At 39.6% G+C, this 13,859-nt stretch overlaps 2 protein-coding genes across 2 annotated transcripts; both read left to right on the top strand.

Moving 5' to 3' along the window:
* The first annotated feature begins 249 nt into the window (after positions 1-249).
* On the top strand, positions 250-5,971 carry LOC123739195 (uncharacterized). The gene is made up of 5 exons (XM_082971089.1): positions 250-431; positions 1,242-1,340; positions 2,043-2,159; positions 5,131-5,247; positions 5,500-5,971. Exons 2-5 carry the CDS (start codon positions 1,258-1,260, stop codon positions 5,969-5,971), a joined length of 789 nt encoding a protein of 262 aa, XP_082827215.1. The 5' UTR covers positions 250-431; positions 1,242-1,257.
* A 350-nt stretch (positions 5,972-6,321) lies between these two features.
* On the top strand, positions 6,322-9,018 carry LOC145867046 (NLR family CARD domain-containing protein 3-like). The gene is made up of 2 exons (XM_082971094.1): positions 6,322-8,147; positions 8,380-9,018. Exons 1-2 carry the CDS (start codon positions 6,757-6,759, stop codon positions 8,567-8,569), a joined length of 1,581 nt encoding a protein of 526 aa, XP_082827220.1. The 5' UTR covers positions 6,322-6,756; the 3' UTR covers positions 8,570-9,018.
* Positions 9,019-13,859: the final 4,841 nt, after the last annotated feature.

The raw sequence follows: 13,859 nt of genomic DNA on the forward strand, positions 1-13,859 counted from the left end.
CAGTATTTTAATTATTTGTTTTATACAGTCATTTATGGAAATATTTATCAAGGTTGTCAATAAATTGGGATCCCATTGTATACTTCAAAGTTAGAGATATATTGAAACTGGATCCATCATAATGATCCTACATGTTATAGTATGTCATGGCCTTTTCTGGCCAACTGCTGTTATGTTTATGATATACTATGGTGTTGTTGATGAACCCTGTTTTATAGTATGTCATGGCCTTTTCTGACCAACTGCTGTTATGTTTATGATATACTATGGTGTTGTGTCACTAGACTTTGACCAGATATTATTGCATCCAAAGATCAACTGTACCTAGAACATAGATACAGAGCCACTTGTTATCAGGAAGCTGCTCTCTCAGCACAACGGAAAATATCTCAATGACTTGACATGTTCTGGTTGTGAATTCAGGCTACAAGGTAAGAATCTTCCCAGTGATTATTGTAAAGTGTGTAGAGAAATTAAATGTATGGTGTTATTTTATTATACTGAATGACAGTAAAACACTCAGATCTAACAGTCCATTTCACCTGGGACAGTTATGTGACAGTTCAATCATACAAAATGGCGCTAACTGGGCGTAGGCAAGTCAAATTCAATAACATATTGTTCATATATTCGTATATTGTGGTTATTTTACAATTTGTATATTTTCTTATGTATAAGTTGTAAATCGTCTTTCAAAATATCGTAAAATTTGTTTTCAAACTTACAATGAGCTCCTCTTTCCTGTGTAATCTGGTATGAAACCACTGAACATACTTTTCTTAACATTGTTATTATGAACTGAATTCAGTAACAGCATAATAATATCATATCTGTTAAACAAAGCAACACACTAGAATGAGAGAAATTATTAAAAGAGAAAGTGAGACATTATTATTATTATTAGTTATTATCTATTATTATCTATTAATTAAATCACCTGACTGTTTCTATGTATGTTAGTAAATGTTTTATTTCTAAGAGATAATGAATATAAGAGAACAATTGACATTCAATAATTAGTTGTCACTGTGTTAACCACAACCAACATGCTGGATCTCTGTTTAGTTGTCACTGTGTTAACCACAACCAACATGCTGGATCTCTGTTTAGTTGTCACTGTGTTAACCACAACCAACATGCTGGATCTCTGTTTAGTTGTCACTGTGTTAACCAACATGCTGGTTCTCTGTTTAGTTGTCACTGTGTTAACCACAATCAACATGCTGGATCTCTGTTTACAGGGGTCAGTGCTCTAAAATGAGTCTCTCTGGGGAGAGAGAGGAGGGGGGCCCTGCCTCTAAAATGAATCTCTCTGGGGGACATGACACCAAAGCTAAGAGGTGAGATAACAATTTTATGAATAATTTATTAAGTTTATTTCCTAAATAAATAGCTATCTTAAGGTGAATGCACTTACTGTAAATCTCTCTGGATAAGAGCATCTGCTAAATCAGGGGTTCTCAATCCAGGGTCTGCGGAGGTTCTGCAGGGGTTCTGCAGGAAGTGTGGGGAGTGGTGGTTTATCCAGGGAGAAAAGTAAACTAATATTCTGAAATGTCATTGTGGTCTTATGTTCCCATCTATTGGAATTATTTAGCAACTGCAGTAGTGCTGAAAAAATGTGTTATTCCTTACTAAAGTAGTAATTACTGAGAATTACTAGTTAATTTTATCACTTACAATCATAAAATAACAACTTATACCATAACAAACAATTAAACTGACATAAACCAAAATCACTATATATGTAGTTATTTAGTTAATTACCAAATTGAGCCGGTCGGTCACATTTGAGAGTGAGGGAGATATATAGCATTTTGCAAAAAAAACATGATTTTTGTCTCTCTGAAATGAAACCATCAAGTGATAGATTTTAAACAAATCCTTGTCTGTGAGAGATGTAATAATTAATACATAATTTCTTTAAACAATAAAAGCTCATTTCTGTAAAGTGATATGTTGCGTTTTGGAACTCTTCTTATGTTTCCCATCTGAGATCAGAGTAGATGAGAGATGTAATGTTTGTCTCTGTTGTGTTGAAGTCCAATCAAGCAGGAGAGACCAGCCTCCCCTGTTCCCAGCTGTGTGTCCATGAAGAGTGACTGGTCTATGGAACCTCCTATGAAGTTTAGAGGGGGAGACTTTTCTACTGAACAAAGGTAAGAAGAACTCATGGGTCATGGTCAGTGAGTTAAACAACACTCTCTCTAGTCATTTCTACTCTCCCATTTTCCCATTTATTTTTTCAATTTTCATAGTCCTTAAACAATATTAAACAAACACAACATTCCCTCCCTGTTTGTGTGTGTGTGTGTGTGTGTGTGTGTGTGTGTGTGTGTGTGTGTGTGTGTGCACTCCCTGGATGAAGAGATATAATCTCTATCCTGATTGCCTAGTCACTTTTACCCCTACCGACATGTACATATTACCTCAACTACCTGGTACCCCTGCACATTGACTCAGTACTGGTACTCCTTATAGTCTCATTATTACCTCAACTAACTCGTACCCCTGCACATTGACTCAGTACTGGTAATCCTTATAGTCTCATTATTACCTCAACTACCTGGTACCCCTGCACATTGACTCAGTACTGGTACTCCTTATAGCCTCATTATTACCTCAACTACCTGGTACCCCTGCACATTGACTCAGTACTGGTACTCCTTATAGTCTCATTATTACCTCAACTACCTGGTACCCCTGCACATTGACTCAGTACTGGTAATCCTTATAGTCTCATTATTACCTCAACTACCTGGTACCCCTGCACATTGATTCAGTACTGGTACTCCTTATAGTCTCATTATTACCTCAACTACCTGGTACCCCTGCATATTGACTCAGTACTGGTACTCCTTATAGTCTCATTATTACCTCAACTACCTGGTACCCCTGCACATTGACTCAGTACTGGTACTCCTTATAGTCTCATTATTATCTCAACTACCTGGTACCCCTGCACATTGACTCAGTACTGGTACTCCTTGTAGCCTCATTATTACCTAAACTACCTGGTACCCCTGCACATTGACTCAGTACTGGTACTCCTTATAGTCTCATTATTACCTCAACTACCTGGTACCCCTGCACATTGACTCAGTACTGGTACTCCTTATAGCCTCATTATTACCTCAACTACCTGGTACCCCTGCACATTGACTCAGTACTGGTACTCCTTATAGCCTCATTATTACCTCAACTACCTGGTACCCCTGCACATTGACTCAGTACTGGTACTCCTTATAGTCTCATTATTACCTCAACTACCTGGTACCCCTGCACATTGACTCAGTACTGGTACTCCTTATAGTCTCATTATTACCTCAACTACCTGGTACCCCTGCACATTGACTCAGTACTGGTAATCCTTATAGTCTCATTATTACCTCAACTACCTGGTACCCCTGCACATTGATTCAGTACTGGTACTCCTTATAGTCTCATTATTACCTCAACTACCTGGTACCCCTGCACATTGACTCAGTACTGGTACTCCTTGTAGCCTCATTATTACCTAAACTACCTGGTACCCCTGCACATTGACTCAGTACTGGTACTCCTTATAGTCTCATTATTACCTCAAATACCTGGTACCCCTGCACATTGACTCAGTACTGGTACTCCTTATAGTCTCATTATTACCTCAACTACCTGGTACCCCTGCACATTGACTCAGTACTGGTACTCCTTATAGCCTCATTATTACCTCAACTACCTGGTACCCCTGCACATTGACTCAGTACTGGTACTCCTTATAGCCTCATTATTACCTCAACTACCTGGTACCCCTGCACATTGACTCAGTACTGGTACTCCTTATAGTCTCATTATTACCTCAACTACCTGGTACCCCTACACATTGACTCAGTACTGGTAATCCTTATAGTCTCATTATTACCTCAACCACCTGGTACCCCTGCACATTGATTCAGTACTGGTACTCCTTATAGTCTCATTATTACCTCAACTACCTGGTACCCCTGCACATTGACTCAGTACTGGTACTCCTTATAGTCTCATTATTACCTCAACTACCTGGTACCCCTGCACATTGACTCAGTACTGGTACTCCATATAGCCTGATCTCTGAGAGTGAGACAGATATATATTATTACTGTGTTAAACCTAGCAGTACTACTGATTTCTCTGAGAGTGATGCAGATATATATTATTACTGTATTAAACCTAGCAGTACTACTGATTTCTCTGAGAGGCAAATATATATTATTACTGTATTAAACCTAGCAGTACTACTGATTTCTCTGAGAGGCAGATATATATTATTACTGTATTAAACCTAGCACTACTACTGATTTCTCTGAGAGGCAGATATATTTTATTACTGTGTTAAACCTATCAGTACTACTGATTTCTCTGAGAGGCAGATATATATTATTACTGTATTAAACCTAGCAGTACTACTGATTTCACTGAGAGGCAGATATATATTATTACTGTGTTAAACCTAGCAGTACTACTGATTTCTCTGAGAGGCAGATATATATTATTACTGTGTTAAACCTAGCAGTACTACTGATTTCACTGAGAGGCAGTTATATATTATTACTGTGTTAAACCTAGCAGTACTACTGATTTCTCTGAGAGGCAGATATATATTATTACTGTGTTAAACCTAGCAGTACTACTGATTTCTCTGAGAGTGAGACAGATATATATTATTACTGTGTTAAACCTAGCAGTACTACTGATTTCTCTGAGAGTGAGGCAGATATATATTATTACTGTGTTAAACCTAGCAGTACTACTGATTTCTCTGAGAGTGAGGCAGATATATATTATTACTGTGTTAAACCTAGCAGTACTACTGATTTCTCTGAGAGTGAGGCAGATATATAGCATTTAGCAAAAAAACATTATTTCTCTCTCTGAAATGAAACCATCAAGTGATAGATTTTAAACAAATACATGTCTGTCACTGAACAACGCCATGCCATGATTAGATAGTGAAATAACACACCAATCTCTTCCATAATTTCTTTAAACCATAAAGGCAAATTTCCGAACATTTCTGTAAAGTGATATGTTGCATGTTGGAGCTCTTCTTATGTTCCCCATCTGAGATCAGAGTAGATGAGAGATGTAATGTTTGTCTCTGTTGTGTTGAAGACCAATCAAGCCGGAGAGAACAGCCTCCCCTGTACCCAGCTGTGTGTCCATGAAGAGTGACCAGTCTATGGAACCTCCTATGAAGTTTAGAGAGGGAGACTTTTCTACTGAACAAAGGTAAGAAGAACTCATGGGTCATGGTCAGTGAGTTAAACAACACTGTCTCTAGTCATTTCTCCTCTCACATTTTCACATTTATTTTTTCAATTTTCATAGTCCTTAAACAATATTAAACAAACACAACATTCCCTCCCTGTTTGTGTGTGTGTGTGTGTGTGTGTGTGTGTGTGTGTGTGTGTGTGTGTGTGTGTGTGTGTGTGTGTGTGTACTCCCTGGATGAGGAGATGTAATCTCATGTTTTGTCCACAGAAACCAACAGGAGAGATCAGAGTCAGAGATTCTCAGTGGTCAGTCTTCCCAGAGTCATCAAACAGACCTGGACTCTATATTCAGTGTATGTGATCCTGTTATGAACATTTGTTTTTGTTTACCTCAAGTAAAGTTGTTCTGTCAATCATTCATTATTGTGTTAATGAGAAAGCATTTCTTCTCTTGCTTAACTTATTTACTTTATTTATTTCAGATGCTTGAAGAGAAAATGATGACATTTGTGAAGAACGAGCTGAAGATGTTCAAGAGGATTCTTAGTCCAGAACTCCCAGAAGGCTTTGAGAGTCAGAAGCAGGATAAGGAAGTGGTGGATGCTGAAGATGAGAAGCAGGAGAGCAGTGCCAGAGAGGGGGCTCTGAAGATCACACTGCACGTCCTGAGGAAAATGAACCAGAAGGAGCTTGCTGACACACTGGAGAAATGTAAGATCTGTCTGCCTCATGTTGAATGATGTTTTATAACATTTAAAATCTGTAGCTAAAGTAGCTGTGAAACACAATGATATTGTAGCAGCCTTAACGCAACACCTTGTGACCTCATCAAGTAGCAGCAGGGATGTGTTGTGGTGATTAATTTAGAGAGAGAGAGGACAGAGAGACAATTAGAGAGGGAAAGAGAGAGAGGAGAGGAGGGAGGGACAACAGAGAGGAGGGAGGGACAACACTAATAATATCATCAATAATACCAATAATAACATAATGGAAACATTTATACAATCAGTTAAGAGAAGAAATTATTATAATTTAAACTTTATAACAGTCCTACAATACTGTAGGCATGAAAACAGATGTAATATTAATATCCTCTGTGGTATTTCTTTATTCAGATGAGCTTGCTGTGATTTGCCAACGTGAACTCAAATCTAATCTAAAGAAGAAGTTTCAATGTGTATTTGAGGGGATCGCTAAACAAGGAAACCCAACACTTCTCAATAAGATCTACACAGAGCTCTACATCACAGAGGGAGGAACAGGACAGGTCAATAATGAACATGAGCTGAGACAGATTGAGACAACAACCAGGAAACAAGCAAGACCAGAGACTGCAATCAAATGTAACGACATCTTCAAACCCTTAACTGGACAAGACAAACTCATCAGAACTGTGCTGACAAAGGGAGTCGCTGGCATTGGAAAAACAGTCTCTGTGCAGAAGTTCATTCTGGACTGGGCTGAAGGAAAAGCAAATCAGGATGTCCAATTTATATTTTCATTCCCTTTTCGAGAGCTAAATTTGATGAAAGGAGATGAACACACTTTGATTGAACTTCTCAATCACTTCTCAATGGAAACCAAACAATCAGGAATCTCCATCTACAACAAGTACAAAGTTCTGTTCATCTTTGATGGTCTGGATGAGTGCCGACTGCCCCTAGACTTCCAGAAGAACAAGATCTGTTGTGACGTCACAGAGTCAACCTCAGTGGATGTTCTGCTGACAAATCTCATCAAGGGAAATCTGCTTCCCTCTGCTCTCCTCTGGATAACGACCCGACCTGCAGCAGCCAATAAGATCCCTTCAGGGTGTGTTGACCAGGTGACAGAGGTACGAGGGTTCAATGACCCACAGAAGGAGGAGTACTTCAGGAAGAGATTCAGTGATGAGGACCTGGCCAGCAGAATCATCTCACACATAAAGACATCAAGGAGCCTCCACATCATGTGCCACATTCCAGTCTTCTGTTGGATTTCTGCAACAGTCCTCGAACACATGCTGGAACATAAGAGAGAAGAGATGCCCAAGACTCTGACTGAGATGTACACACACCTTGTGGTGTTTCATACCAAACAGAAGAATGAAAAGTATCTTGGGAAAGAAGAGACAGGTCCACACTGGAATAAAGAGAGCATTCTGTCACTGGGAAAACTGGCTTTTCAACAGCTAGTGAAGGGCAATCTGATTTTCTATGAAAAAGACCTGAAAGAGGCTGGCATTGATGTCAATGAAGCCTCAGTGTACTCAGGATTGTGCACACAGCTCTTTAAAGAGGAATGTGGGCTGTACCAGAACAAGGTGTACTGCTTTGTTCATCTGAGCATTCAGGAGTTTCTGGCTGCTGTATATGTGTTCCTCTCATTCATCAACAACAATGAGAATCTAATGGATGAACCTCAATCAATGTTCAGATACGTTTTCTCGCTGTTCAGAGACAAGCCTGAAGTTACTGAAGTTACTGTCTACAAGAGTGCCCTGGATAAAGCCTTACAAAGTGAGACAGGAAACCTGGACCTGTTCCTCCGCTTCCTTCTGGGCCTCTCACTGGAATCCAATCAGAAGCACTTACGAGGTCTACTGACAAAGACAAGAAGCAGCTCACAGAGCCATGAAGAAACAGTCAAGTACATCAAGAAGAAGATCAGGGAGAATCCTTCTCCAGAGAGGAGCATCAATCTGTTCCACTGTCTGAATGAACTGAATGACCATTCTCTAGTGGAGGAGATCCAAAGCTACCTGAGATCAGGAAGTCTCTCAGAACCCAACCTGTCACCTGCACAGTGGTCAGCTCTGGCCTTTGTATTGCTGACTTCAGAAAAGGAGCTGGATGTGTTTGACCTGAAGAAATTCTCCAGATCAGAGGAAACTCTTCTGAGGCTGCTGCCAGTGGTCAAAGCCTCCAGAGCTGCTCTGTGAGTAAATAAAATGACATATAAGAAGTATTCATCAGGAAGAAATATTATGTTTGGAGAAAAATATGTATTATAATATGTATATTGAAAAACATATTGAATAAATGCATTGATGGAAGATGAATCTATGTGTTGTTTGGGAATATGAACCAAATGCATCTACCCTTGTCCTTCTACACTACTGGTGTTAAATTACCAGTGTGTTTGTGAAGTCATGATGATCTCGTTGCAGGCTGTCAGGCTGTGGAGTCACAAAGAAAGGCTGTGCTTCTCTGGTCTCAGCTCTGAAGTCAAACCCCTCACACCTGAGAGAGCTGGACCTGAGTAACAATGACCTGAAGGATTCAGGAGTGAAGCTGCTCTCTGCTGGACTGGAGGATCCACACTGTAAACTGGAGACGCTGAGGTCAGTATTCCTGTAGTTGGTCAACAAGTGATAACTGTTCACCAGATCCACATGTGTTTACCAGGCACACATAGTCCACACCATATGTGTTTGGACAGTGAAGCTTACAGTTTTAAATGTGGTGCTATGATCCAGCATTTTGGATTTGAGATAGAATGTTTCATATTAGGTGACAGTACAGAATGTCACCTTTTATTTTAGGGTATTTTCATACATAGCTGTGTTACTGTTAAGAAAGGAAAGCACTTTATGTATTTAGTTCTCCCATTTGAAAAAGTTGTACATATTCGGACAAATTCACTTATATTGTATTAAAGTTTTCATAAGTTTAGTATTTAGTCCCATGATCCATGCCTGCAGTGATTACATCAATTGTGATTCTACAAACCTGTTGAATTCATTTGCAGTTTGTCTTGGTTGTGTTTTGGATGATGTTTTTCCTAATAGAAACTGAATGGTGAATAATGTCCTGTCATTTTGGAGTCACTTCACTTGTATTGTCAGTAAGAATAGAACATGTTTCTGAACACTTCTACATTCATGTGGATGCTACCATGATTATGAATAATCAGGAATTAATCATTAATGATGATGAATGAGAAATTTACAGAGGCACAAAGATCAGACCCCCTCTGTTATTGGTGTTATTCTGTATACTTCTGGCCCTTCTTTGGACACTGTGTTAACTAACCTCTAGACGAGCTTCAATGCCATACAGCTCTCCTTCCGTGGCCTCCAACTGCTCTTAAATACAAGTAAAACTAAATGCATGCTCTTCAACCGATCGCTGCCTGCACCTGCCCGCCTGTCCAGCATCACTACTCTGGACGGTTCTGACTTAGAATATGTGGACAACTACAAATACCTAGGTGTCTGGTTAGACTGTAAACTCTCCTTCCAGACTTATATTAAACATCTCCAATCCAAAATTAAATCTAGAATTGGCTTCCTATTTCGCAACATAGCATCCTTCACTCATGCTGCAAACATACCCTTATAAAACTGACCATCCTACCGATCCTCGACTTCGGCGATGTCATTTACAAAATAGCCTCCAATACCCTACTCAATAAATTAGATGCAGTCTATCACAGTGCCATCCGTTTTGTCTCAATCAGAAAGATTTGTCATGACGTTGGCCTCTTTGGGTACAGGAAGGACAGTTGACCCCCTCCCCTTTGTACCATCCCCCAACCTACCTTCCCAACCACCCAGGCCCTGTGTGAAAGGGTTGTAAAAACTCTAAGAGGAGTCTCTGGCCACATGGCCCATAGAGAGACACAGGAAATTCTTCCAACTCACAGAATTGGGGAGCCAAGCGACATTTGTGTTCTGGAGAAGGTATGGAAGATTGGTGAAGAATCCAGCTACGAACTGGTCCGCTTGGTACAATTTTGTGATACTCAGAAGAGACAATATAGCCATATTACCATAAAACTGTTTATATAATAGCCTCAGCTTAACCTCTCTGGGCTAGGCGGGACGAATTCGTCCCACCTACGTAACAGCCACTGGCAGCCTGTGGCGCGATTTTCAAAACCTTAAAAATCCTATTACTTCAATTTCTCAAACATATGACTATTTTACAGCTATTTAAAGACAAGACTCTCGTTAATCTAACCACACTGTCCGATTTCAAAAAGGCTTTACAACGAAAGCAAAACATTAGATTATGTCAGCAGAGTACCAAGCCAGAAATAATCAGACACCCATTTTTCAAGCCAGCATATAATGTCACCAAAACCCAGAAGACAGCTAAATGCAGCACTCACCTTTGATGATCTTCATCAGATGACAACCCTAGGACATTATGTTATACAATACATGCATGTTTTGTTCAATCAAGTTCATATTTATATCAAAAACTAGCTTTTTACATTAGCATGTGACGTTCAGAACTAGCATACCCCCCGCAAACTTCCGGGGAATTCGCTAACATTTTACTAAATTACTCACGATAAACGTTCACAAAAAGCATAACAATTATTTTAAGAATTATAGATACAGACCTCCTCTATGCACTCGATATGTCCGATTTTAAAATAGCTTTTTGGTGAAAGCACATTTTGCAATATTCTAAGTACATAGCCCAGGCATCACGGGCTCGCTATTTAGACACCCGGCAAGTTTAGCACTCACCATAATCATATTTACTATTATAAAAGTTTGATTACCTTTTGTTGTCTTCGTCAGAATGCACACCCAGGACTGCTACTTCAATAACAAATGTTGGTTTGGTCCAAAATAATCCATCGTTATATCCGAATAGCGGCGTTTTGTTCGTGCGTTCCAGACACTATCCGAAATAGTAAAGAAGTGTCGCGCGCATGGCGCAATTCGTGACAATAAAATTCTAAATATTCCATTACCGTACTTCGAAGCATGTCAACCGCTGTTTAAAATAAATTTTTACGAAATTTTTCTCGTAGAAAAGCGATAATATTCCGACAGGGAATCTCCTTTTCGGCAAACAGAGGAAAAAATCCCAAAGGCGGGGGCGGTCGGGTCACGCGCCTAAGCCCAGTGTCCCTTGATCGGCCACTTGACAAAGGCGATAATGTGTTTCAGCCTGGGGCTGGAATGACGACATTCTGTTTTTTCCCGGGCTCTGAGCGCCTATGGACGACGTGGGAAGTGTCACGTTAGAGCAGAGATTCCTTAGTAAATGATAGAGATGGAAAAGAAGTTCAAGAAATGGTCAGACAGGCCACTTCCTGTAAAGGAATCTCTCAGGTTTTGACCTGCCATTTGAGTTCTGTTATACTCACAGACACCATTCAAACAGTTTTAGAAAATTCAGGGTGTTTTCTATCCATATGTAATAAGTATATGCATATTCTAGTTACTGGGTAGGAGTGGTAACCAGATTAAATCGGGTATGTTTTTTATCCAGCCGTGTCAATACTGCCCCCTATCCTAAACAGGTTAACCTCTCTAGGCTAGGCGGGACGAATTCGTCCCATCTACGTAACAGCCACGGCTATCCTGTGGCGCGATTTTCAAAACCTTAAAAATCCTATTACTTCAATTTCTCAAACATATGACTTTTTTACAGCCATTTAAAGACATGACTCTCGTTAATCTAACCACACTGTCCGATTTCAAAAAGGCTTTACAACGAAAGCAAAACATTAGATTATGTCAGCAGAGTACCAAGCCAGAAATAATCAGACACCCATTTTTCAAGCCAGCATATAATGTCACCAAAACCCAGAAGACAGCTAAATGCAGCACTCACCTTTGATGATCTTCATCAGATGACAACCCTAGGACATTATGTTATACAATACATGCATGTTTTGTTCAATCAAGTTCATATTTATATCAAAAACCAGCTTTTTACATTAGCATGTGACGTTCAGAACTAGCATACCCCCCGCAAACTTCCGGGGAATTCGCTAACATTTTACTAAATTACTCACGATAAACGTTCACAAAAAGCATAACAATTATTTTAAGAATTATAGATACAGACCTCCTCTATGCACTCGATATGTCCGATTTTAAAATAGCTTTTTGGTGAAAGCACATTTTGCAATATTCTAAGTACATAGCCCAGGCATCACGGGCTCGCTATTTAGACACCCGGCAAGTTTAGCACTCACCATAATCATATTTACTATTATAAAAATTTCATTACCTTTTGTTGTCTTCGTCAGAATACACACCCAGGACAGCTACTTCAATAACAAATGTTGGTTTGGTCCAAAATAATCCATCGTTATATCCGAATAGCGGCGTTTTGTTCGTGCGTTCCAGACACTATCCGAAATAGTAAAGAAGTGTCACGCGCTTGGCGCAATTCGTGACAATAAAATTCTAAGTATTCCATTACCGTACTTCGAAGCATGTCAACCGCTGTTTAAAATCAATTTTTACGACATTTTTCTCGTAGAAAAGCGATAATATTCCGACAGGGAATCTCCTTTTCGGCAAACAGAGGAAAAAATCCCAAAGGCGGGGGCGGTCGGGGTCACGCGCATAAGCTAGTGTCTCTTGATCGGCCACTTGAGAAAGGCGATAATGTGTTTCAGCCTGGGGCTGGAATGACGACATTCTGTTTTTTCCCGGGCTCTGAGCGCCTATGGACGACGTGGGAAGTGTCACGTTAGAGCAGAGATCCTTAGTAAATGATAGAGATGGAAAAGAAGTTCAACAAATGGTCAGACAGGCCACTTCCTGTAAAGGAATCTCTCAGGTTTTGACCTGCCATTTGAGTTCTGTTATACTCACAGACACCATTCAAACAGTTTTAGAAAATTTAGGGTGTTTTCTATCCATATGTAATAAGTATATGCATATTCTAGTTACTGAGTAGGAGTGGTAACCAGATTAAATCGGGTATGTTTTTTATCCAGCCGTGTCAATGCTGCCCCCTAGCCCTAACAGGTTAAGACTTGCATCATAATGGTTGTATAAAATGTATTAATAAGGATAAAGCTATTTGTAATACATTGAGATGCTATGTACTGATGTTAATGTGATAGAATTGGATTTCTGTACCAAGCTTCACTCAGCCATCGGCACGCCCCCCAAGGGACACAGACAAGACCAGGCGTCATTTCACAAGCCTGTTCAAGGGTCACTATAAAACCCACCCTGATTTACATTTCTTCAGACCAGGCCTCCACTCCATGGCCAATAGGTTTTACCATCCAATTCCTTTACTGAAAGTGAACCATACCATGTGGTTAACTTTTAGACTATTGATACCGACAGAATAAGAACAAGTCTTTGATATTAATTATTAGTCTGCAGCTAAGTAAATTATATCATTGAACGCGAAGACCAACGAAACATCCATTCTATAACAACATTAATGAATGTCGCTTTGAAAGATCCATTCTAACCGAGAGAGAGAGAGAGACAAAACTCTCCACAGAACGACGCTCGAACAAGGATCCCGACGACGACACATGAGCGTAAATATATATTGATTGCAATTGTTCCCGAATGAGTGAGCCTTCAATTGTCAATTGTTAATATTAATGAACTCTGTGTACATTCTCAGCTGACCGTTTATGACCCATTGTCTAACAGACCAGCCATGCCTGTTAGCCATTAGGGCACATTACTATACCAATCCTTTGTGACGATAATTACTGTTTGTATGTTTTCTGTTAATTACTTAGTGTAGTAAATAAATGATTTTAAGACAATTGATGTATGGATGATTTTAGTAAAGACTGGGTTCGTGCAGATACAACAATTTACGATGTTTGGAATGAGACTGGACTCGAGGTAAAATACACCATTTAAACCAGAAGATAATCGGCCTATACTATAATATTATAGTAGAGGAAAGT

Source organism: Salmo salar, unplaced genomic scaffold (assembly GCF_965601325.2).
Source record: "Salmo salar unplaced genomic scaffold, fSalSal1 ptg000171l, whole genome shotgun sequence".
Classification (NCBI taxonomy): domain Eukaryota; kingdom Metazoa; phylum Chordata; class Actinopteri; order Salmoniformes; family Salmonidae; genus Salmo; species Salmo salar.